This window comes from Pelecanus crispus, chromosome 3, assembly GCF_030463565.1.
Source record: "Pelecanus crispus isolate bPelCri1 chromosome 3, bPelCri1.pri, whole genome shotgun sequence".
NCBI lineage: Eukaryota > Metazoa > Chordata > Aves > Pelecaniformes > Pelecanidae > Pelecanus > Pelecanus crispus.
This window is the reverse complement of record NC_134645.1, coordinates 54889296-54916739: the sequence shown is the minus strand read 5'-3', so window position 1 is coordinate 54916739 and position 27444 is coordinate 54889296. Positions and strand designations below refer to the sequence as shown.

The window sequence follows — 27444 nt, the reverse complement described above, 5'->3', positions numbered from 1 at the left end:
TCTCCCCAGGTTATTTTGTTTTTCCATAGTTAACGTGATTCCAAGTGTTCAACACAAGTCATGCACTTGCCTCCCCCATCTCTTTTTCAGTTGTACAGGAACTCCCTAGCAAAAATATAAGCACATGTTCAACCATTTTGGAAAGTATTTTGACAACATTGATACAGATTCCCAAATCACTCAAAATTTGAAAAATATGTAAGAGATGCAGTTAAGATAATTACTGTGAATAAAAACACCAGTAAAAATTAATAATTTGCAATGACAGTTCCCTCCCAAATCTTCGAAATACCACAGGGTAAATGAAACAGTGGCTTTGGGGCTAACTGTCTGTTGGGAGCTAGAAAGGCTAGAAAGTCATATATATATTGTACATTCAACAGGTGCAGGCTATATAGGATGTAAAAATTGCTCATGATAATGAAACTTGCTAAATTGCCTTAAAATCCAAACAGCAAATGCACTACACACTACAGTGCTTAGAAAATTACATTCTATATACTGTGTGGACACACATATACATCATTTTGAAAGCATGGCATTCTTTACAGAAAACTATAAAGAGTTACTACCCGTAATAATTATATGAAACTGAAACCAATCACATCTGCAGTCGCAATTAAATCACTATCATACCGTACTATGTCAATATGTTTTACTGCAACACTTCGTAATAATATATTTTTAGATAGTTTTGTTACTGCATAAGTAAAAACTGACACTTATTTCTCTGTGGAAATCTTTGGTGTTCGTGACTTAGGGTACACTGGAAATCCAGAACTAAGTAGAATTAGCTACAAAATACAACAGTCCAAATGTAACTTTGAACTCTAAAACTAACAAGAGTGGGGGTTTTGGCAATGGCAGGCAAAAGTGTTTGTTTTTTTAAGGACAGATTTTAAGTTACTGTAGTTTTCATATCTATGTTAGGTTTCACAAATGCTTATGAGCACATGCTGTTATTTTGGAGAAGGTTACATAGAAAATTTCAGCTGGTTTTGCACGTTACACACAGCTGATTAAAATATATATTTATAATGTAATATAATGTAATGTAATATAATATAATATAATATATTTAGGAGATCTCTTTCTAAAATCAATAACTGAACCTTTAATCAGTCATGCATCCACTCCCTACAATAGATATCACCTGGAACATTAGACCATGCCTTACATATTTTGCAGCCCTGTTTTTCCTGGGTTTGTAATATGAGGGAAGTTTGCAGAACTTCCATTCAGAAATCAAATTATTGTTAACAGATTATTTAATTCACAGTGTCTGGCAGAAGAGTCAGAAGATATGGAAACAAATTCTGCCATCAGATATAAAAACGCCTGTTCCCTCACTGGTTAAATTGCAACTCTTCGGTGGGGCCTTAGAACACAATAGCATAACCACCACAGGAAAGAGTAAATATGCAATTCTGAGTGTACCAGAATTTAACACCTACCACAAACAAATTACAGTCTGATAAAGAAAATAGAGATACAGTACTGAATTCTTAAGTATGGACTAATTTATCATTTAATTTTCTTTACAAGTTGGTGAATGTTGACTCAACATGCATGTTTTGAATGCAAGTGGAAGACCAAACTTTAGAAACAGATAGCATAAGGGTGAACCTGTCCTGAAGAGTATCTTTTACTATAGAATGTATTGTGTTAATCTCATCTTTACTCAAAGTTGTCCAGAAACTTTTGAGAAAGATCATTTTGAAGATGATAAGCAGTTCCTCTTCACATGAGCAGCTCTCACCGAGGAATGCCTATGTCTGTGTCAGTAAGTAGTGATGCACAGCAAGAGCAAGTCTGCAGAGCCAAACAACTGATTGTGAGGACCCAATGTCCACAAAATGGGCATTTCAGAGGGGTTTTATTTCAGCCTCGCTTCAGTCAGATTCCATAGACTGAATGCCAGTAGCAGCTGGAGTCCAACTTCTTTTCAACCAAAAAACTTTCTCTTCATGCACTCCAAGACTACACTGCAGAATGAATAAAAATGAGTGTACTCCTTATCCAAGTTAAAACACCTGAACGACATACCTATGCTTAGGTAGAAAATGGGAAGAAGCCTTATTACTATATACACTGTCACTTTATATCTAATTTGTATATTCTGCTAATTAAAGTCAAGGGCATACAAAGATTCAACCTTTGGCAGTATTATCTGCCCAGCTTTACTGCCTAAAGTGGCCATCTTAACGTACACAGTCATCATTAACGTATGCTTTCGCTTTGCAGTTGTTGTTCTATTGTTTCAAAACTAACAGCTGAAAATAAACTGAGAGTAAGCTGAGAGTCCACTGACATAATGGATGATAAAATACATATCTTCCCACTGAACTAAAAAGGAAGACTGCTGTAGGCAGAAGGGAAGAACATAGCACCTTGGTTCTTCCACAGAACATTCAGGTTAAAACACATTTTTACATGCAGCATTTGACCTATCTTACAGAAAAGTGTAATAAACTGCAAAAGAGGTAAAGCATAGAACAAACAAAAACATCAAAGCCCACAATTCTAAATGAAAGTTTGATGAAAAAGAATGCAACTTTGATTCATACTTATTCAGCCCCAGGGTAGGAAGTCTCCAAAAGGCTGGTCCGTGAGACCTCAGACCACCAACCTGAACTCTGCAATGGGTGAAGTCTTGACTACAGTAAACACATCCGAGATCAACAAAAAAAATGTCTGAATGAGAAGTGAATACACACGGTGTCCAGAAAGAGTACTTTTTCTTATACAGTCAATAAATCTTGACTACACAAGTAGAACCTACATAACAGTAGACTAAAATACAAAAGCAGCAATATTGGCAGATTGCACTGTGAGTGATTATTTGGACTCACAACAGCAGGTTGTAATGCCTCTTGCAGCTCAAAACCTGCAGTTCACATTCCAGGATGAAAGGCTAGAAATTAATTAATACACCTTGATATAATCAAATCACATGGATGTAACTTACTATTAAAATGAAAAAAGGATAAAAATTAATTAGTATAAATTTGTATCAGAAATATAAATGCATGTCATAAGCTTTTCCTGATTTACACAGGAAACTTACCAGCCTGACATAGCCAAATAAGACATTTCTTCAAGTTCCATTTTACTCAAGAAAATAGAAGTAGTCTTCTTCAAAACTACATAAAGTTACAGAACTATGAGGATGACTGAGTTATAGGGACATTAAAATACATACTGCAGCCTCCTCCCTGTAGTGTAATGAAGTCAGGACATGACACACAATTCTTCAGCAACAAGACCTCACATGCCGTTGCTGGTATGCACCTTTTAAAATGTCAGCACACCAATGCCATTTTAAAAAGGACTGAACAGAGCTACCACAAAGAGATTTCAAAGTGGGCAATGACAAAACAAGCCTTAAAAGCAAACCTCATCTTTGTCTCATTTTAGGAAAGGTTATTTCTCTCTCAAATCCTCTCTTTTCTAAGCTCTAATGCAACTTCTCTCATGCAGGCAGCACTAGAAACCCCAGTGTTGACTGACAGTCTCCAGTACAGTGCAACTCTAAAATTGCGGATACTGGCCTTACTGTGAGCTAGTGTACATCCTGCAGGGCTATTATTGTTCTCTGCTGCTAAAAAAGTTCAATCTTTAGCTTTAACTATAAATACACAATACATCACACTAAATTACCTTACGATGGAAGTAGCATGTCTCCTAATGCAGTGAAACAACAGAACATATGAAAGTTTCCATAAATGTGAACAAAGTGAACTCTATCTCCAATTCTACATTTCATTTACTTATCAATAGCAATTTTTTTCAATATTTTCTATAGCTCACAGGGGCCGTGCAAAGTCAATCCTTCTTTTTAATAGAAAAATAACATTTCTGAGAGATTTGAATTATGTCAGGAGATAAGTAATTCACAGACTACTTTATGACTGACATATATACACCCAGAGATGCAAGGAGATTAAATTCTGTGGCTACTTGAGGTATGAACCTATTCTGTGTCAATCTTCCTCCATTTGTTTCTGGAGACTGACACTGTGCAGTGCTCACCAGTCAGAAACGCATCAATCCTTCAGAGAAACAGGAGAGAGAAGTTTCATTTGCATTCACTTAAATAGATGAGATCAGCAATGAATTCCATCAGAAATGAACACTTCTGGGGATGCTGCTTTTATTACCTCTGCAGTGATAAAGGATGGCATTTACAGAATGGTCCTCTGAAAAGCAAGTGCACAAATCATTGCAGGCATATAGTGTAGGTACTAATACAGTTATGTGCTACTGCATCCAGTTTCTCCACTCTTCTGAAATCAGAATTAGAACTCACAGCTCTAATTTATAATAAGGCTAAGTGCTTACCTGGCCGAGTAGTGCTTATACGGCCAACATTTCTAGTCGAAAATATATCCCACCAAATCAGCAGTTACCAGTTCAACCTCCCAAAATCATATTTCCAATAAAGTATTTAGAATTGCATGCAATTCTGCAGTGCATAATTCTTCAGTTGCCTTGCTGGATTATAGACTAACAATTCCCAGTATCGGCCTTCATTATAAATGGTAATACTGAGTATGCTGAGCAAGTTTAAGTTTAATATTTTGTTTCATTTTATTATTGTAGCTAATGCATTCACAGCCTAGCTCGAGTCAGGTAAATGAGCTGGAGTATTTCCTACATCAGTTTCCCAGACAATAGACTTGCATGGATTACTGCTCTTCAGTTTGGATTTTTTTTCTCTTCTGTAAAAATGTACTGAATAAAGTTCTAATCTTTTTAATTTTAAAAAAAGATCACCAATTTGCAAGGGAGAAGTCTTTAATCTTATCTAATGATACGCTTAAGAAATCACTTGGGTCTGATGACCCACTAGGTGGGGCTACCACTAAGGTAGATTTCTGCATGCAATAACACCTCTTTTGAAGGTGGTAACACGTTCATCTCTTATTTTAGGTGTCAGGCCTTGAATGTAGCTCTTTATATTCTCCCCAAGTAGCCTTACATTGCAAATTACATTAACTCATTGGCAATTTGCAATTCCAATAGTTTCTGGAAATTTCTTAAATGTTGGCTTACTAGTGGTTGCTGTCAATTCATATACTTTTGCAATCCAGTTCCTTGGGTTTCCTTGCTTTTCCAGTCTTCTCTAATATATCTTAACCTTCACTTTACCTCTGGCTTTCCTGCCTGGTAGGACAACCTCAGCTGCTTCATGAACCCTGTCGTATAATAGATTTTTCTTCAGTTGCTCATCTAATCTCCCTCACATTTAGTAAATGCCATATAATTAAGCATATCCCTCTCTGTCAAACCTTTCAGGTCTACCTGAACCCTTTTTATCTGAAATTCCCACAAACCTTCTAGCCTTCTGATACTCAGTCTTGAAATGTCTACATCAGCATATACATGTATCCTTTCTTCCCCTTGTTATTATGCTGCTTAGTTGCATCACTTCCTCTCTTCCTGTGTTTGTCATAGAATCATAGAATCATTTAGGTTGGAAAAGACTTTTAAGATCATCCAGTCCAACCATTAACCTAACATTACCAAGTCCACACTAAACCAATTAAGGGTAGACTAGACTAAACCATGTCCCAAAGCGCTACGTTTACCCGTTTTTTGAAAGTCATAGTGGAATGCATTGAAAATCATCCTATGACAGCACAAAAATTTTTAAAAATGTTTTGAGAAAACTAACAGAAGTTTCCACTACTACTTGCTGCCCAGAAACAAAAATTTATAAAATACTACATGAAAATTCCAGTATTATAAAGCTGAGCATCTTAGTACATTCAGAAGAAAGGCACTACAGTTTTCACTATTAATAAACAAAAAAGGAACACTTTCACAAAGAATAAGGTTTCCAATTATATAAATATATATCCAATTGGTCCTTTGAATTTATTGTCATTTACTGTCATTGAGATATTTTTGCTATAAAATCCTGACAGTAGAAACATTAAGATGTTTTAAAATTGGATTGATTCTTCCTTTCCTGAAGCTCAGACACTTTAAATTACATGTGCTTAAGCTACAGTACACACTGCTATAATATAAATGGTAAACAAAGACCCCAAATCACCGTCTAGGGTAACCAAAATAATGCAGGAATAAAGGTTATATGATGTTGGTTAAAGAGGAAAGTAGCTATTATATTCTGTACTTAAACATACTTGCATACATTCATCTGTTTTCTACTCACAATATGCGGCATACTGTGAAAGATACAAATGACGAGATTGATATGTTAAAGATGCTAAGGTAGTACAGTAAAAATATTTTATAGGATAATTTGGGATGAGCTGCATAAGAAACAAATCATGAAGTCAGAGCTCTGGTATATCACGCATACCAAATATATGACAATAAAACTTTTATATGTTTCCATCATGCTGTTTTATGTCAAATAGTTAATAGGGAAAAACTGTATTAGAAATGTTTTTGAAGTTTAAAGATGTTTCATTATTGGTATCTTTTTTATATTAATTCTATCATAAAACTAGCAACTGTAGTGTCATGTACATGTCTCTTCATGAGAAGTGTAACCTCCACAAAAAAATTGCCAACACTTACATACCTTTGCAAAAATTACCTAAAATAAGGTGACAAGCTTTTATACATCATCACACATACATAGACAAACTGATATGAAGATAATGCATGAAGTTCAATACGTCATAAAAGGCCTGGCTGTTTTCCTGTCAGGAACACAGCTGTCTGAGATCATAGAATCATAGAATACCAGGTTGGAAGGGATCTCAAGCATCATGTGGTCCAACTTTTCTTGGCAAAAGCACGGTCTAGACAAGATGGCTGAGCATCCTGTCCAGCCAAATCTTAAAAGTGTCCAATGTTGGGGAATCCACCACTTCCCTGGGGAGATTATTCCAATGGCTGGTTGTTCTCATTGTGAAAAACTTCCCTCTTGTGTCCAATCAGAATCTCCCTGGGAGTAACTTGTACCCATTACCTCTTGTCTTTTCCATGTGACTCCTTGTAAAAAGGGAGCCTCCATATTCTTTGTAGTGACCCTTTAAATACTGGAACATGGTGATAAGGTCTCCCCTAAGCCTTCTTTTCTCAAGGTTGAACAAACCCAGTTCTCTAAGCCTTTCCTCATACGGCAGGCTTCCCAGTCCTTTGATCATCTCTGTGGCCCTTCTCTGGATGCTCTCCAGCCTGTCCACATCTTTTTTGTATAGCAGCAACCAAAACTGAACACAGTATTCCGGGTGTGGCCTGACAAGCACTGAGTAGAGTGGGATAATGGCTTATTTATCTCCACTGGTGATGTCCTTGTTGATGCAACCCAGCATCCTGTTGGCTTTCTCTGCCGCAGCAGCACACTGTTCACTCATATTGAGCTTGCTGTCCACCAGGACCCCCAGGTCCCTTCCCACCAAGCTGCTCCCCTGCCAGGTAGATCCCAGCCTGGGCTGCACTCCTGGATTATGTTTTCCCAGGTGCAAGACGTTACATTTGTCTTTGTTGAACTTTATAAGGTTTTTGTTAGCCTACTCTATCCAGGTCTTCCTGCAGGGTGGCTCTCCCTTCCAAAGTGTCCACTTCCCCACTTAGTTTGGTATCATCAGCAAACTTCATCAGGGTACACTTGAGCCCATCATCCAGATCACTTATGAAGATACTAAACATTGTTGGGCCCAATATCAATAACTTGGGGACCCCACTTGTGACAGGTTGCCAGTTTTTCAAAGGAGCTATTTACCACCACCCTCTGGGTGTGGCCTGTCAGCCAGTTCCTCACCCACCGCACAGACCATTTCTCTAGACCATAATGCATCAGTTTCTCTAGGAGGAGCCTGTGGGAAATTGTATCAAAAGCCTTGAAGAAATCCAGGTAGACAATGTCCACCGCTAGCCCCACAACAACTGAGCAGGTTACTTTGTTGTAGAAGGCAATCAGGTTTGTCAAGTACGATTTGCCCTTGGTGAACCTGTGCTGGCTTTTCCCAATCACGTGCTTTGTTTGACTTATGACAGCACCCAGGAGGATTCATTCCATAGCTTTCCCAGGGACTGAAGTAAGACTGATGGGCCTATAATTTCCTAGATCCTCCTTCAAGCCCTTCTTGTAGATGGGGGTGACATTAGCCTTCTTCCAGTCTTCTGGGACATTCCTGATCTCCACAACTTCTCAAAGATTATGGAGCGCAGCCTCACAACAACATCAGCCAGCTCTCTTAACACCCTTGGGTGGACCTTGTCAGGGCCCATCAATCTGTAGAGGTCAGGCTCCTGTAATAGTTCACATACCAACTCCTCCTTCACTGACGGTGGGTCTGTGTTTGCATCAACCTGGATTTTTGTTCCCCAAGCCTGGGGCCCAACAGTACTGGTAAAGACAGAGGTGAAGAAAGTGGTGAGAAGCTCTGCCTTTTCCATGTTGTTGGCGACTAATTCACTACTTCTGTTTAACAGTGGGCCAATATTTTTCTTCTGTTTCTGCTTTTTGTTTACATAACTGAAGAACCCTTTCTTGTAGTTTCTGACATCTCTGGCCAATTTCAATTCAAGCTCAGCTTTTGCTTTTCTAACTGCATCTCTGCATGCCCTGGCAATGCCCTTGTAGTTCTTAATGGGTATTCATCCATATTTCCATCTCTGGTACACTTATCTTTTGGTTTTGAGCAGACCCAGAAGCTTGCAGTTAAGCCAAGGGGGTCTCTTGGTCCGCCTGCTTCCCTTACCTTTAAAGGGGATGAACTGGTTTTGTGCTTCCAGGAGAGCATTCTTGAAAAACTCCCAGCACTCACTGGCTCCTTTATCCTCCATGGAAACTTCCCACAGAATCCCTCCTAGTTCAGCTCTGAGTGAGCTGATGTTTGCTCTTCTTAAATCTAAACCTTTTGTCTTAGTACTAACGTTCAGTGTGCTCAGCAGGATTCCAAACTCCACAGTACGGTGATGACTGCAGCTAGGGCTATCACTGAGATATTACAAAGCAGGTTTTCTTGGTTTGTGAGTAGCAAGTCCAGCAGTGCCTCATTCCTGGTTGGCACATCTAATGTTTGTATGAAGAAGCAGTCCTCTACCCATTCCAGGAACTCGAGGAACCACATGTGAGCTGCTGTATTGTTCTTCCAACAAATGTCTGGGTAGTTGAAGTCACCCATAAGAACCAGGTTCTGTTGACCCGAAGCTTGCTTAGGTGACCCAAATGTTGCTTTGTTGGTCTTACTATCTTGGTTTCGAGATCAGTAACAGATGCCTACTGTAAGGTCCCCCTTGGAGATGACCACTTTGATCTTGACCCAGAGGCATTCAATATTCCATAACATATGATGTCATGCTCAGCATATAAAGCTGGGGGAAGAAGAAGAAAAAGGGGACGTTCGGAGTGATGGCATTTTGTCTTCCCAAGTAACCGTTATGTGTGATGGAGCCCTGCTTTCCTGGAGATGGCTGAACACCTGCCTGCCGATGGGAAGTGGTGAATGAATTCCTTGCTTTGCTTTGCTTGTGTGCATGGCTTTTGCTTTACTTATTAAACTGTCTTTATCTCAATGCATGAGTTTTCTGACTTTTACTCTTCCAATTCTCTCCCCCACCCCACTGAGGGTGAGTGAGCCAGCGGCTGTGTGGTGCTTAGTTGCTGGCTGGGGTTAAATCACGATGACATTCAAGGTTCTCCTTAACATAGAGCATGATGACTCCTCCTCTTCTTCCCTGCCTGTCTTTACAAAACAGCCTACAGCCATCCATCATGATCCTCCAGTCACGTGAGTTGTCCCACCATGTTTCAGTTATTCCTATGATATCATAACTTTCTGACTGGGCGAGGAGCTCCACTTCTTCCTGTTTGTTCCCCAGGCTGCGTGCACTGGTATACATACACTTGAGGTGGTTGGTCTTCTGGTTCTCATCATGGGAGGCAGCTAAGGAACATTCATCACTGCTCTGGTTGGCCTGGCTTATTCCCCAGCTGGTTGCAATGGCATGAGCATTGCCACTTGGACCCCGCCACCCAAGTCCTTCCGTTTAAAGCCCACCACACCAAGTTGGCCAGCCTGCTGCCAAAGATTATGTTGCCTCTTCTAGACTGGTGGATCCCACCCCTCTCTAACAGGCTATAGTCATTGAAGAATGTCCCATTGTCATAAAAGCCAAAATCCTCACAACAGTACCAGCCATGAAGCCAGAAGTTGATTTGTATTATAGGTCTATTTCTGGCTGCACCCTTTCCTCTAACTGGTAAAATGGAAGAAAAGATAAGTTGGGCACCAATACTTTTCGCTTGCAGTCCCAGGGCTTTGTAGTCTTCCTTGATTCTCCCCAGGTTCCGGCTTGCAGTGTTATTTGTGCTCACATGAAAGAGTAGCAATGGATAGTAGTCTGTGCTCTTGACAAGTTGTGGCACCCTCTCAGCAACATCTTGGACCTTAGCTCCCAGAAGGCAGCATACCTCTCATGATGACTTGTCAGATGACAATCCTTCCCAGATTTCTGACAAGGGCCCCTCCACTACCTGCAAATTATCCTGTAGCTCTATAGCCTCCTGCAGATTTGTCAGCTTCTTGGTTAGATACAAGAAGATCAGAAAACAAGGAGGTCAACAGTTAGTACAGAAGCACATCATCCAATGAGAGACAGAAACCATAAGTAGAAGAAAATGTCAGTTCATTGGCAGGTAGAGCAGATCTGCAAGGCAACTTAGTTTTCTCATTCTCTCCCTGCCTTTATTTCATGGGAAAGATTAGAAAGAACAATTAGTTTCCTAAGCTGGTTTAACACCACCGTGGGCAACAGATATTGGATGGAAACAGGATTTCAAAGAACTGGAATCGACTCGGGGAGGCAGAAATGAAAGCAGGAAAAGTGACTTGAACTGTGGGAAACTAATAAGAAAAGCAGTACAAGTGAGGAAAACACTGATCAATTAATTCAGGAACAGCACCGGAAACTGGACGCAGCAGGAATGGGAGTCACATACGTACTTCTATGGATTGAAGGTATGGCATTTCACATGAGCTGAGGAGCTTCCCCAGGACAGTAAGGATATTGTGTATGTGTGTGAAAGAGGAAAAGGGAGAAAAAAAAGGGAGAGAATGAGTGAGAGAGAAAAAGAGAGGGAGAGAGAATGAGAGGGAGAATGCTGGCTCATGGGAAGTCAATGGTATCACTTTCACTAAATCAATGGAGCCAATGCTTTACCTGAAAAAATGAAATAACCACCTGCTCTGTATATGAGGAAAGTGAAAATTATTTCATTTGTGGAACAGGTACTTTTGCTGCTTTATTTAGTCTAAATCAGGAGACAAAATTGTATTGCTCTGTTGTTCTGCTTATTACTGTTTTTTTTTTAAAACCACTTCACATTCATTTCTTCAACAGGCTTTTAGAGTTCATAAGAAACTTCTAGGAATTGTAAATTCATTGAGGATTGCTCCAATGAAGTGACATATAAGGAATTACATACCTACTTTTGCTTCAATAACTCTAAAATAATTGGCATCTTTCTCTTTAAGCCTGAATTGGTGTTATTTTTTTAGGATGACCAATGTTATTTCCTATCATGGGGTCTTTGCTGTCATAATGCAACAACTCTGCTCTTTTGATTTCTTCTTCCCCCCTACCTGCCCGCATCAAAGCCACTCCTACCAGGAATAATTCTGCATCTCCTAGAGTACAGAGGTTCATCTGTGATGAAAACCATAATCAGATATGAAGCATTTAAGTTTCCCTCCCACATTTTCAATTAAAATGAGTGACAAAGCTTGAAAAACAAAAATAAAAGAAGGAGGAAACCCAGAATGGCTTACTTACTAAATAGCTGTGTGACCTTGAAAATTACAAATATGAATGTATTACAGATGACATTTCAGACGATCAGAGCTGTAAAAATTTAAATAAGTAAAATTAAGACTAAAGCAAAGAAATTATAATGGCAAGGGACTACATTCCACCTTTCTACTGAGGAGGCACATGTGGTATGCTACCTGCTATTTTAAAATATATTTCCAACACTGAAGTTTCCATCTCTTCCTTTACAATTTTATTTTCCAGACACAAAATTCTCAATGTTAAGAGATAATCCCCAGATATGTCCCAATTTCCTGTTTCTTAATCCAGTATTTTCTCTATGTGAAGTGCTAAATAAATCCTATTTTTGCTTGTTTTTTAACACAATACAAATATTTGTCAACAATTGTTCTATTTTAGTTATGAATTAGAAAATACATAGTCTCTATGGATCCTTCCTTATAAACGTAGTCTACCAGAATAGTTAATACCATGTTTTTCTTTTGGGGAAAAGGGAGCAAGAAGGAAGGAAATATCCCTCTTATCCTTGATATTCTGCTAATTCAACTATAGTTTTTGGAATGGTGTACAATATGCTAAACACTTTTTCACCAGAGCCATTTAGAAAGGTGATGAATGAAAGACGTGGGCTGACCTTTCTTTTACTGTCATGATTTACAAACTCATAAAAGTTATTACTCACTGCCACCACTTCAACAACTACAGCTTTTCTTACACATTTTCCCTCCTGCAACCTAAAGCAGGACCCAAATCAAAAAAGGGACAGAATTGTGAACATATGAATTGGATTATACTCATGATTAGGGAGAAAGATTCAACAAATGCCTGTCTAATGCAAGTATTCAGGTAGAAAACAAAAGCACATCTAATATTAGTGCAATTGTCAAGATAATTTCATTCTGGAACACTATGTATGTCTTGAGAAGAACTACAGTGGTTTGCCGGAGGAGTTTCTTATCAACATACTGTATTTCATGCAAATAGTATTGCGGTTTCTCTATCAGTCCCACGCAAAGCAAGTGCTCTTTCAGAAATGGATTTCATAAAATTCACTTAATGGACTCAGTGTAGTGAATTTTAACTGCCTAAGAGAAATTAAGTTAAAAAAAACCCCTCATCTGCTGCCTGAACATGTTCTCACATATAAGAAAGTAATAACAGCCATAGATGGAATGGAAATTAATTCAATAGACTCCCAACTTACTGAAACTGTCAGCAAAGTGGAAAACAAAAGAAACTCACATTTAGAAATTTAGAAATGATTCTAAAAGGGCAGCACACATCATTCAGAAGTATTATGAGTCAGTAAGACTCCTATAAGAATACTGGCACCAGCAACCCTATTCCAGGGAACCATGAATGAGATTTAGTGGACAGCACAGAATTCATCTAGGTACCAAAACCCAGATACTTCTAGAAAATAAATACAAGTTTGTAGAGACTGGACACTGCACAAATTTTGCAAAGAAAACCCTGTCACACTTCCTCCTCAACCATCAGCAAACCAACTAAAACACCTGTCAGAAGAATCCAGAAGGTAGCAGCAAAGTTCAAGGCCACCCTAGATGCTGCACCCCCCATCAACGATGGCTCATTCACTTTCTGGAGTTACCAAATTACTTGAAGATAATTTATCTCTTATTTAGCTATAGTTAAATATTTTCATAGTCTTCTAATTCCAGGAAAAATTTAGCATAAAAAGAATAGAACAACAATGCATTTAAAAGCAGAATGTAAATGTGTTATTGGGCTCAAAGGTCTAATTTATTAATGCATTTAGATCTTGATCTGCCAGAACAATTAACGAGCAATGTATCCTCTTAAAAGGATATGGAAAATCTGTAGACCTGAGCTGGCTCTGACTTAGTTTCATACTAAATATGGCTACATGGTACTTTCCACATTCATTATGGGCATGTAATACCACGAAGCCCATCACAAGTCTTGGAAAAACTTATTGACCATGTAGAGTCTCTGTTGTCACATACAGTGAGTCTGCAGACATCAAAAAAAGCAAGAGTGAGTGGTACTGTTATCCACTCATTTAGCCAAGTCCATATTATCTGGTAACACAGATGGCATCTCCAGATTTCCTTTATTACTGTAATATACCTAATATACCTAAGTATTCTTCAGCTAGCTTTTTCTGTTTTGAAGAAGTACAATACACATCTCTTCCAGCTTTACAAGTAAGAAAAGATCCACAGGTCAATCAAATATTGACCCAAAATACTGATTTAAACATACACACATAAAACCATTTCCTCTCTTTGAATTTCACATAGGGTGATTGATTCAGTCATGATGTCTGTGAGCAAACCTCTCCAAACAGCATTTATGTATGCAAATGTTGGCTCAGCTGTATTCTGTAACCCTCAAAACTGCTGAGTATCAAAGATGTTCTTGTGAGTGATTTGGTGTCCTATATCGAAAACTCACTACTTGTTGTGTATGTCAAAAGACCAACTCTAATCTTAGTGTTCACGGGTTTACAACTAAAACTGAGCACATGGGGGTTTTTTGCTGGTTAGGGACACACTTTTCACTGTGTCACCTGGTTTCTCCTTTGCACCTTCAGTAAGTAAATTGAAACAGGGAAATGTAAGAACTGCTAGAAGCTCCATTGTACTGAGCTGTGCTTAGAGAGTAAGCAAGTTGCCATACATTTAGGTACACAAGGTCCTTCTTCAATGAAATGCAATATTCCATTGTTCAAATACCTGTTTCCGCTAAAAAAGTTGTTCACTGAGAACAACGGTATTAATGATACCCTATTTTCATAAATATTTAAAATGTGAGAGATATAAAGTGAGACCCGTTGTCACAAGGCGCTCTCTCCATCCTTGAGCTTTTCACACAACAGCACTGGAAAGTGCTTTCAGTAGAAACAGGTGCCCTCTGGACTGACCTCTAACGTTTACTATTCACAAACCCTTTTACAACGAAGCATACTCTTTCCAAACCGCCGTCAAACTGCAGCACGCTAACATTACTTATAGCACCATTTCTCCCCTACCACTTCTATCTTCCCTCCTCTGTAGCGATGATCATCTATGTTGCTACTCCAGTTATGCCATTCCTTTTTACTCATTTTCAGTTATGCTCATCAGCTCACACACCAGTGTTTAACAATACTTCTAGTCATGTTTGTTTATTTCTTGAATGTATGTATAAATTGTAGGAAAGCACCTATATGGATGGATGCAGTCAAAGCCAAATTCATGTGAAGCCTATGCTCCAAATCTCGAGCCTATGCTCCAGTCAAATGCAAGCTAACTCTGATTTAGAAGCTGTCTCAGTGGAGCACTGCGCTAAAGCTAACAGGTCCTGCTACTAATCACAAGCTTAGTCTTTTTCTGTTTCAAAGAACTACATTTTCTACATTTACCTCATAGAGGAAACACTGTCAAAAAGAAATGGTACTGGGTTGGGAAACAGAAGACTTAATTCTATCCCTGTTTTGCTACTGACCGTGAACAAGCCAGGCTACTGATTCCCATAGAATCATAGAATCATGGAATGCTTTGGGTGGGAAGGGACCTTTAGAGGTCATCTAGCCCAACCCCCCTGCAGGGAGCAGGGACAGCTTTAACCAGATCAGGTTGCTCAGAGCCCCATCCAACCTGACCTTCAATGTTGCCAGGGATGGGGCCTCTACCACCTCTCTGGGCAACCTGTTCCAGTGCTTCACCACCCTCATTGTAAAAAAATTTCTTTCTAATGTCTAGTCTAAATCTATTCTTCTTTAGTTTAATTCCATTATTCCTTGTCGTGTCACAACAGGCCTTGCTAAAAAGATTGTCCCCATCCTTCCTGTAGGCCCCCTTTAAGTACTGAAAGGCTGCAATAAGGTCTCCCCGCAGCCTTCTCTTCTCTAGGCTGAACAACCCCAACTCTCTCAGCCTGGCCTCGTAGGAGAGGTGCTGCAGCCCTCGGATCATTTTGGTGGCCCTCCTCTGGACCCACTCCAGCAGGTCCATGTCCTTCTTGTGCTGAGGGCCCCAGAGCTGGACACAGTACTCCAGATGAGGTCTTACCACAGCACAGTAGAGAGGCAGAATCACCTCCCTTGACCTGCTGGCCACGCTTCTTTGGATGCAGCCTAGGATACGGTTGGCTTTCTGGGCTGCAAGCGCACATTGCCGGCTCATGTCCAGCTTTTCATCCACCAGTACCCCCAAGTCCTTCTCCGCAGGGCTGCTCTCAATCCCTTCATCCCCCAGTCTGTATTGATATCGAGGGTTGCCCCGTCCCAGGTGCAGGACCTTGCACTTGTCCTTGTTGAACCTCATGAGGTTCACAGAGGCCCACCTCTCCAGCTTGTCCATGGCACCACTCAGCTTGGTGTCGTCTGCAAACTTGCTGAGGGTGCACTCGATCCCACTGTCTATGTCATTGATGAAGATGTTAAATAGCACTGGTCCCAGTACGGACCCCTAAGGGACTCCACTTGTCACTGGCCTCCTTTGGACATCGAGCCGTTGACCACTGCCCTCTGGATGCGACCATCCAACCAATTCCTTATCCATCAAACAGTCCACCCATCAAACCCATATCTCTCCAATTTAGAGAGAAGGATGTTGTGGGGGACTGTGTCGAACGCTTTACAGAAATCCATGTAGATTACATCCATTGCTTTTCCCTTGTCCACTTATGCAGTTACTTCTTCATAGAAAGCCACTAGGTTGGTCAGGCAAGACTTGCCCTTGGTGAATCTGTGCTGGCTCTCTCGAATCACCTCCCTGTCCTCCATGTGCTTGAGCATATCTTCTAGGAGGATCTGTTCCATGATCTTCCCAGGCACAGAGGTGAGGCTGCCAGGTCAGTAGTTCCCAGGGTCCTCCTTTCTTCCCTTTTTAAAAATGGGCACAACATTCCCCTTTTTCCAGTCAGCAGGAACTTCACCGGACTGCCATGACTTTTCAAATATCATGGAGAGTGGCTTGGCAACTACATCAGCCAATTCCCTCAGGACTCTGGGATGCATCTCATCAGGTCCCATAGACTTGTGTACATTGAGGTTCTTCAGGTGGTCTCAAACCTGATCTTCCCTTACAGTGGGAGGGGCTTTACCCCCCTGGTCCCCATCTTGTGGTCCATCGATTCGGGAGGGGTGAGGAGAGAGGTTGCTGGTGAAGACCGAGGCAAAGAAGTTGTTGAGTACCTCAGCCTTCTCCTCGTCCGTGGATACAAGTTCGCCTTTCTTGTTCATCAAGGGGGGTACGCTTTCTTTAACCTTCCTTTTCTGATTGATATACCTGTAGAAGCCCTTCTTGTTATTCTTTATGTCCCTTGCCAAATTCAGCTCCATCCTCGCCCTGGCCTTCCTGACCTCCTCCCTACACAACCGGGCCGTTTCCCTGTATTCCCGCCAGGACACCTGTCCCTGCTTCCACTGCCATCACATCATTTGTCTGCCTTACACATTCACACTGTAAGCTCTGCAAGGCAGGGAATATCTCTTACAAACTGTTTGCAAAGAGCTTCTTCACACAAGGGCATTTTGAGCTCTCCAAGAAAGGGCAAGCCTGTACTAATATAACACTGCTTCTAATACCAGTAGTAAATTTCAAATTGTTTGCATTGAGCAAAATTCTGTATCAATAAATATTACATATTTTGCTTCCAGAAGGCTTGGTTAACTAATTTTGCTGTTCTTGGAGGCAAGGACAATACTGTTGTAAGCAGTCATCTCCCGTTACAACACTGCAATGTTCCTGATAAGCAGCTACCTCCTCTTTATTCCTTTGGCAACTCTGTTATGGTTCTGTTCTTTCACCCCTATGATTGCCACGAGAAGATCTTACCACTATTCTCATATACTCATGACAGCCTTCTGAAAGAATTCCTACTTTAGGTATATATTAATTAATTACTTCTATTCATTCCAAAGTGAACTGTAATCAGAAGGGAGCTCTTCATCATTCTTCAGAATATTTAGCACCCTTAAAGTGACACCATTTGCTGTGCTTTTAGGAAGCAGCTTATTGCTCTAATTCCTTCTTATGAGATCCAAATTTTGCAGGTCTCATTCTTTATCCAGTCATTACCAATCTTTCCTTACCATGGCTCTAATTTCACTACTTGCCCCTTAGTCACTAGTTAAGATACTGATCTCCCCTGTGGACAGCTGAATCAGTGTCTAATCTTTCTCTCTTTTTCAAGGACAAAACACTTATCTGAGGTACCAAATTAAACGTCTCCACACATATTTCACTTCTATCCTTCCTACATTTTTTTTACTGTTGTTGTTGATATTGAATTACTTATTTAAGATCTCAACTTGGCACTTTCCTTCTTATAATAATTTCTCTTTAACATTTGTCCGTTCCAGCTTCACTTCTTTTTTACAGGGTTCAGCTACCATGAAAGATTTTTCCGTCTCTCCAAACAAGAAAACAAATGCAGCTTTCACATTCTCACTTATGTTTTGTATCAGCTGCCTGAGATCCTAAAGTAGCTGTCAAGCCAAATCTAGTTGTTCTGTGAGCTGTGAAACCGATGAAGTTTGCAATCCTAGAGTATTTCGTATATCCCTGCCCCATACTCCTGCAATGACCGCAGCTTTTCCCATGTCCTCTATAATCTCATTATCTGTAATACTATCAGTTCTCCTTCCTGACCTCTAGATTCTCCCACAGTATCCTGGGCAAATAAGTTCAAAAGCAATTTATGAAAAATGGAAGGACAAAATGGTCTTACTAGAAATTCTACGTTACCATAAAATAAAATAACTTAAAAGCGTTGGCTGAATACAAATCTATGTTGTATTTTTCTTATTCTGCATGCAACTCCATAGGTCTAGAAAACAAGAGCTAGTTAATTTGTTTGTACATGGTGTTAAGTCTGAAATTACAGATGCAACATAAATGCCAGCAGTTAGTATTTCACTAGCACTCAAATTTTACTAGCAATCAACTTCTTATGCAAAAAGCCCCAAACAGCCTATCACAGGCAAACACCTCAAACCCTCAACTATTCTTCTTGCGCTGACAAAGTTCCACAATAAATACACATACACAAACATATGACAGAAAAAACTGAAAAAACAGAAGGAGAGTAAAATACACTTAATTAAATATCAAGAATAAAAATGTAGTTGATACACCGCTAATGATATTAGTCGTTGCAATATTTAAGACACTTAAATACAGAAGTATGGATTATACCATCTGAAAGAGCTTTTGAACTTCCTACCTGCTTTAGAAGCTGAGTCAAAGGAACGAGTCTAGGTCCAGTTTACTAAACAATAAGAAGTCTTGAGTACACACGGTAATTCTGACATTCCAATGAAATTAATTAAGTCATCAGCAGGCCTGTATATTTGGAAAGTAATTTTTAATTTACCCTGGCAACAGATTGTATGTTGTAGCCAACAACAAACTTGGTTGCAAGTGTAAAACTGGGCTCAGAATCTGTCTTTCATGTTGACATAAAACGGCAGTTACACCAATACCTACAGCTTCCCAGGAAATGCTAAGTGGTTCAGAAGCTTCTGACAGAACAACACAGACACCCAAATCTAGCAACTAGCAACGCACAACTTCTACAATTAACATTATATTTTTTATTATTCCTACATTTTAATATATATTTTCACATATAAGTAAGTGAAGCACATTACCGTTTATGTGGTGAGTATACGTATCCACACTATCCACAGGTGATGCATTGGAGACTGACAACAATTCACATTTCTATACCTACCTTTGTGTGCTGAAACTCCCTAAAACCCTTTGCAAAGCAATAAATATCATACCAAGGAGAAATAGTGATAGGTCATCAATACAGTAGTGACTTTCTGTACCTAGACTTAGCAGCCATTCTAAGCACAGCAGTACTTCTAAAATATGAATGCCAATTAATCTGAAATAGTTCTGCCTATGAGGGATCCTTTATATAATCACCTGCACTACTACAGATTGCATCTGCAGTTCTCTGATACTGCTGCAGAAGGACAGCAATTTTATTATATCAGTATTTGCACCCTGTTGAAAGGCCAGTAGGTTTCCCCAAGTTCCCCAAATGTCTTAAAGTGTGATCTTATTCTAAGCCCTGGCCATCCAAGTGAACTGCCAAATCCACATACAGGATAAACAAAAATATTTATAAAGCAACTGTGGCAGGACTGGTAACGGTAGCAAAGATAAGGAAGAGAAAGTTGAACCTATCTTTCCATGCTTACTACTGCTGACCACAGATGAACAGCCCTCTGCATTTACTGAAGAGAACAGTTAGCTAACCTTCAGGACATGAAATTCAGATACCTACTCATAGGCACTCTTCCATGCTCCCTGCTACTCTCTTAGCTTCACACGTTTATGAGTTCAGTGGTTTGGAGTACACTTCTGTGGGCTTTCTGATCTGGAACCATCCCTCCAGCAGGGCATTCACCTGTGCATGCGCGCAGCAGCATGCGGAGCAGCAGCAGCCCTGTAGCTATCCTCCAGGGGTCACAATTGGGTTACAAATTCTATCCAATGTGATGACTGTGCAACCTGATTTAGAGCAATTTATTCACATCCTTCTTCATTAAGATTCAAATGGAATAAGTAAGATAGAAATTGAACAGATACAGAAATTGTGCATGGCTTGCTTCTGTAGTCAGTAAACATTTATTCACTAGGCACAGCTCGCTCTCATGCTCTCTCTCATATTCTCTCTCTTCCCCTATCCTTCCTGCTTGCTGTTTTAATGCATAATTAAGAAGGTCAGAATTAATGAAGCAGTTTGGAGTAAAGTTCAAGGAATCCCTAGGCACTATTTATTCTATTAGATCTCAGGCATGAATGTCAGATTGGCAGCATTAGAGGCAGAGGCAGTGTAGCTGGCAGCAGTCCAGAAGCAAAGCTACCAAGGGAGACTTACCTGCAGTGTCAAGTCATTGCTGAGCTCCCTCCCTGCAAAAATCACCCGCAGCTGGTCAGCTGGAACTCCCTGTCGCTGGGCAACCGCCTCCTTCAGCTGGAGGATGCTGGCGTCCGAACCAACCTCCACCGGGAAGCCATGGCTGGAGTTGAACCTGACAAACACTGAACAAGAGCAAAACACCTTTTATAGTGAGCATTTCTCATGAGGTGTTTGTACTAGAGTGACTACAAGAGGCTTATTCTTCAATTTCAGGGAGCATGTATTATTTTCAGAGAAAAGCTATTAATACTGTAGTGTGCCATTTTGAAAACCATCACAGAATAGTTAGTGACCAATAAACAAAACCCATGTGTTTCCCCTTGGCAGTGTTAGAAATTACTGAGAACAGTCAGAATCAAAAAAGACCCAGCTAAGCAGCTGTCTAAGTAGTTGCTAATTGGCACAATAGATTTTCAGTTCAGTCCTAACCTTAGCAGGCATCGGGCACACATGCTTTCTTTGCCCCTCGTGCTCTTACCCACTGCATGTAACAACTAAACGCAGGAAACTGAGGTATGTGCTAGAGCCAAAATGCATTAAATAATACAAGGGAAAACAATTCTTTGTTACACAAGTAAAGCACAGTCATATAAACTGGTTTCCCACAGATATAATTCTACAGAAGATAATGATAGAGAGAAAATCACAGGCTAGCAGAAATGTTTGGGAGTGTTGTATTAGAGCATGGTCTTTTCAGAGTTCACCAAAATATCTGCAGTACATAACTCCTGCCGACATCTACCTTCAGTGCAGAAAATCACTACTGCACCAGTCATATCATTTTTAGAGCTGCAGCAACTGGTTTATACATCGAGAGAAGTCTGGCAAATAAACTCATAAGCTTCCTGCCATTCAGCTGGCAGAGCTGTTTTTCATAAGGACTCTGAATGTGCTCATTGAGCCCATGGTCAGGGGAATGACTACAAGAACTATGAAAGAGGGAAAAACCTCATTACATCCATATCAGTCACAGAGATTGTATGAATGGTAGACATGTCCCCAGTGGATGCTTCAACGAATAGCTCCACAGGCAAGCAGCAAAGGAATTAGCAAAACTCAATATAAAACAAAAAATCATTTATATCAATTACATAGTGGGTACCTGTCACCTAAACTGCTTGAGTATTGATTGTAACAATGAGTCTTCCTAAAGATTTATTTCCTATTCTCACGACAGTGTTTTAGCTGAAGATGTTATTCCTTTGCACTTTTCATGACTGAGAGAAGCATAAGCACAAAAGTAATTATATAGTTGAAAGAAATAACTTTTAAAGCCTTAAAATTGGACCTTATGATTTTTCAAACGCATAAAGTCTACCTGACCACTTCAAAGTGGTCAGATTCTTTAAGAGCATTTGAATATGGCTGCCATTGTTTTGCTGAGCAATGAATGTTGTAAATATCTGCAATTTCACATCTTCGTTTCAGATTTGGCTAATCTTTAAGGGACAAGGCCATATACCAATAAAATTTTACACAACATTTTAAGTTTTGCACTTGAATGTACCCACCTAATGTACTAAAAGGCAGGGTAGGATTGCATAATGTTGTGTCAGGCAGGGTGCAGCACGTATGTCCTGCAGTGTGTTACACAATCTCCTCTAGTACATCTGGTTACTGCTTTTGATTTCTATTTAAAGGTGTTCTGGAAATAACTAAACTGTGCAAGCTGTATATTCAGACTGTTCAAAAAAATCAGAGGAATTTGAATTCTATTTTCATTGTGGTTTGGAGAGCAAAGGAGGACTTATATGACAAAAAAGTAGCTCCAGCTAATGGGAACTGAACATTTCTCATCTTTCCAGAACACTCATAATGCTCCACTGTAAATAACTTTGTCTGGGCCAGTAGCAAAATATATAGTTAAATCAATGGGGAATAGACTTTTTTAATACGCTAAGCTCTGACTATCTGTCTATGTGCATATATTTTTTTTATACATTTATATAGGTATGCTTGCATACACACATAAAATGCATACACGTGCATCTCCAAAGACTTCTTCCTAACTAATAAATAATCCTCTTTATCCTTAGTCTTACAAAAGCCAGTGCTATTGGTTGTGGAAATGAAAAAAAGTTAGCAAGTGCATTGACTCTGCAAATCAAATTTGCTGGTAAGAGGAAAGTGCTTGATAAAAGAAGCAGAAACAAGTGGAGTGTCATTTAAATTAATTATAAAGTGGTACTCATTTTTAAAGACAGCATAAATCCAACACACTTACTGCAAACATAATTGGTGTTCACCATCAACAATCCCCTCCCCTTCCCTCAGATAAGTTTATTTTTATTCACTTCCAACAGGTATAACCTCCTCCTCCCAACATGTATGAGGTAGCAGAAGTAACCACTAGCAAACACGGGAAACAGGTGTGTGAGTGCAATGTTTTGCACTTGACAGCAAAGATTACCACTCCTCATTTACAAGCCTGAAGAGCTAACTCAGAAAAAATGCTAGAATGCCAAACTTTGCTTGCTGGAAAGTTCTAATCCACAAATATTTTGCCCTTAAACACATTTATTCTATTATAAAGTCTGCAATCCACCAACTCTTTTTAATGTAAAAGAACAGAAGGGACCTTTGCTTACTTGCACAGCACATAAAAAGATTAAATACAAAACTTCAGTCTGTGGAATAAAACCAGAATGTAATCAATAGATTATTTCAAGCTGTCTTTTTAGGAAAAAGAAACTTCTTATTTTCTTTTTGACTTTTCAACTCAGTAATTAAATCATCACTATCAAGTTGATACCCACAACAGCGCATGCTATTCACGAGATCATAGGTGAAGTTATGCAGACATTCGAGACCTCTTCCAAAGAACACACACTTTGAAAAGACTTGGAATTTAAAGTTTGTCTGCTGGAAGTTAAATAAATATTGGCTTAACAGAAGATTAGAGAATTTCCTGAGGCCTAGACTGCTGATGGAAATCCAAAAGAAGTAAATCAAGTTACTAAAGTTAAGAAGTAGCCAAACGGAGCTGAAGAAAGGAGGCTCCATTTGGAGCAGCTCTCCTACTCCCACATCTGTAAGAGGTGACAAACAGTAAAACTTGTCTGGTAAAATGAAACTTTGAGACTTGACTGTCATGTCAAATATAATTTCTGTAAATATCACAAGGACCTGATTTCCAGAGGGATCACGAGGTACCTAGGTGCTTTTGTAAATCTCTCTTGGTATCTGTCTGAATCTCTACATCTATCTAGAGGTGTACATCTTCATGCAGTAATTTCAGTTTTACATTTAACAAGTTGGATAGTGTTAATCTCTTGTTTGGAAGGATCAACAAGTGCTACATAAGGGAACAGTTGTAGAAAAAGTAACTTTTACACATTTCCAGAGGAATTTCCCATGTTTCCTATGAAAATACCCATTTTTTCAAGCATGTATCTACCCAGAATTTTTTCTGTGTAGAGAAAAAGAAATTTTTTTGGTCCAGCATAATGACTCAAGTGGTGGAAATTGGCTTCTTCAAAGACCACAGGCTTACACCTTTGGGATGCCACTTCTGTGAGCCTGGCAGAGGGAAAGTTCTCCGTTCTGGGTGTAAGGGCAGGAATTGCAGTTGTACATAGCAATGCGTTTCCCCCTACAAACTGATACTACAAAATCAGAATACACAGAATTGCAGGGTACGTGAAATGCATTCAGGTGCAAAGAAGACGTGAGACCGCATACACAAAAATGATCGTCTAGCATGCAGCAGTAGGTTAAAGCTGGCTAAGCAGAATGTAACAAGTCTTCACAGACAGAGGCTAGCAATTTAGGGAAACAGAAGTGAGAAGTAAAAATGCACCCCTCCACCTCTCCCTGCTGCCTCAACTGGACCAGAGAGTGGAGGCGTACACAGAAGTGAATACTGAGTGGAATTAAAATCTTGGTTCCCAGCTGTGGGAATTTTCACTACTTTGACGTTGGTTTTCATCTCAAATACATCAAAAATTCCATGTATTGACTTTTTATATTCTTTTTGTTGAACAAGAAGTACCATGTAAATATTAAAATATTTTCATTCTGCAGCACTTCATGGAAATAAATACTTCTTCATTCTTCCAGTCCTGTTGACTGGACCCCTCTGTTTAGATTCTCTCTCTCAGAATGAAGCACTAACACACATCCCGGAAAGAAGTGAGTGCTGTGGTCATGAGGAAACACTGGTGTGTCATGACAGAGGCAGCCCAGCATTTATTTTGACTAAAAGTTCCCAAGGAACTCAACTTGTTTGCTTTTAGCTGATTTGTATTCAAGTGACTGTAATAAAATTAAGAAGTTATCACCTCTGAAGTGACTTGTATTAATAAATTCATGTACAATGAGCCATTTCATTCATATGAATACAATACAGAAATGCACTGGTTCCCAAATAAAGCATTGCTATCCTGAAGATTTCATGTTTCACAACCAGTATGACACATCATTGCATGCACTATTAAAATGGAGTCAGCAGCACAATTCAATCACTTAGGATACAATATGATGAATAACTTATCCCCTTGAAGTAATACGAGAACAGTTAGTGAAGGGAATATAAGTAAGTGGAGAAGATTGTGACTAAAATCTTGGGTAGTTTAAGACAGTACTGCTACTGGCTATCTGTCCATCCCTGACGCTGGAGATTGCTACACATATAACTGGGATACTGAAAGAAATGTGCACCTGCATCTCAGCTGTGCCTGTTTACAATTCTACATTTTAGTAGAAACTCAACTGGAAATTTAAGCCAATGCAGATACAAACTGGTTAAACTCAGACACAAGTACATGGGGCAGGTGTATAGGGGAGCTGCAGAATTTCAAGTGAAGGCTGGAAGAAAGCTGGTAGGCAGGCACTCCTGCCAGGATCTTTCTCAGGGCTCTGGGATTCAGCAGCCTTTCTTCTTTGGCAAGTCATTCCAAAAGTGCCAAAGCTTTAACCCCCACTGTAATCAATCCTACAGGTTTTCCAGTTCTGAATCGAGAAGATAAATATTGCATGTTGGAGACGCTTAGGCCCTGCTTGTGAACAAACTGTGAAGTTGCAATCCTGATATATAGAACCAAAATGACTGAACTGTGCCAAGAATGAAAAAAAAAGTTGTAGATGTTTTTACATTGCTACATGCAAAACACAAATTTTCATTTTAGCTTTGATAGCCAATTCTTTTTCCTCCTAAGTAGTGAATCACACAATCTTGCTTTGCTGCACATCAGACAAAAGCTATAACTTACAATATATGGTCTGTGGCAACAGAATGCACACATTTAAACTTTAAGATCTTAGTTCTGAGCAATTATGTTTGTCCATGCTAACTACAACAGCTTCAAGTAGTCTTTATTCCCCATTCTTCCTAGAGACAAAAAGAATAAAACCAATGTTTAACCCAAGGACAGTGTGAAATATGTGAAACTTTTTTGATTTTTAAAAGCCCTTTCCCTACTGAGGTCAGATGACAAGACCTTTGAAATGTATTTCCGTAAGACTAGGAAAAAAAGTCTTGTGACAGCATTTGTCTGTGGTGATCAGTTCCTCTTTGGCTCAGCACATGACTTGAGAACGCAGCCCTTCTTAGCTCAAAAACCTACATCTAGACTATTTCACACTAGAAGGTATTATTCCTTCCTTTTCACTATTAATTCTTTCTCATGAATGGTGATCAATAATTTATCCAGTACAACTAACCAGTTTAGTGCAGATTAAAACCAGGAAAATGCACAGAAAGGATAAATAAAAGACGAAAAGGTAGGAATCGAGATAATGTAAAATCCTCACCACCTGCTAGAGTACTGTGGAAATGTTCTGTAAGTCCCTCCATTACAGCACAACTGCCCATCACCTCTCAAGGCATGGGCTGAAGGCCACTATTCTAAGTATCTTTTTATTTCAATAAATAAAATAAAAATGTTTTTCTCAGATGCTTGGGGCTCTTGCATTCTCAATCATACGGCAAGATACTCTTCTATTATTTTTCTATTTAATGAACATAAGATACATTTGTAGGCACTTTATAAACCCCAGGTGAACGTCAGTCGCTGCCTGGAACTTCTACAGCCTAAATTGTAGAAATGCAACCATACAATATAGGTAGTGTGAGAAACTAGCAGCAGAATACAATATAATGTGATGGCAGTAAATCTTGTTCTACAGCTTTTTATTGTTATTTCCTGGTTTTCAGTGTGTCAAGGGAATTGCAAAAAGGGAAAGAAGTAAAGCAAAAGATTAAAGAGGAACAAAAAAATGGAAAGAAAAAGATGAGTTGGAGAGACTGTGCAAGTTGAGGTCAGGACTCTAAAGGAATAGCTCCGAGCTGTGGCAGGCTTTTATTAAACAGCCAGTCAGCACATGTTATGGGAAGTCCAATTAAATGGTTAAACAACTTTGTGCAAAGTTCTTTGAAGTGTCTTTCCACAGCAACTCCAGCAGCCTGGAACTGGTTGCAGTCTTTTTCTTCACAGATTTGTGTATCTAGCTTCTGCATTAGAATAGGAGACTTTACCTGCACTTTTTGCTCTCAGGAGCACTGGAGAGCAGGATGGTTTAGTCAGCTCCATTTTAATTTCTACCCTGCTTCCACTACATCAGGTCCTGCTTTGGAGGCTGCTGTCACCGTCACAAAGCTCTGGCCAACTGGCTTGCATGATTTTTTTCTTGACATATATATGTGATAAAATCCCATCAGCATTAGAATAAACAGTCCCACAGGCATTCATGTAGCCCTTTCATCAGTTAGCAAAAATATCCTCAGCTCTCTCCAAGAAAACTCTCAGACAGATGTCTTTTCTTCAAAAAGTTGCC

The 27444-nt window shown here is 39.5% G+C and overlaps 1 protein-coding gene across 1 annotated transcript in view; it reads right to left on the bottom strand.

Moving 5' to 3' along the window:
• The window catches only part of PRKN (parkin RBR E3 ubiquitin protein ligase), a 699368-nt gene extending 672168 nt beyond the window's left edge, over positions 1 to 27200 (bottom strand). Inside the window, exons 1-2 of the mRNA XM_075707694.1 lie at positions 27146 to 27200; positions 20629 to 20792 (exon numbers count right to left, since the gene is read on the bottom strand). Coding sequence (XP_075563809.1) covers positions 20629 to 20792; positions 27146 to 27200 — 219 coding nt within the window. The remainder of the gene's footprint in view (positions 1 to 20628; positions 20793 to 27145) is intronic.
• Between the last annotated feature and the right edge of the window lie 244 nt (positions 27201 to 27444).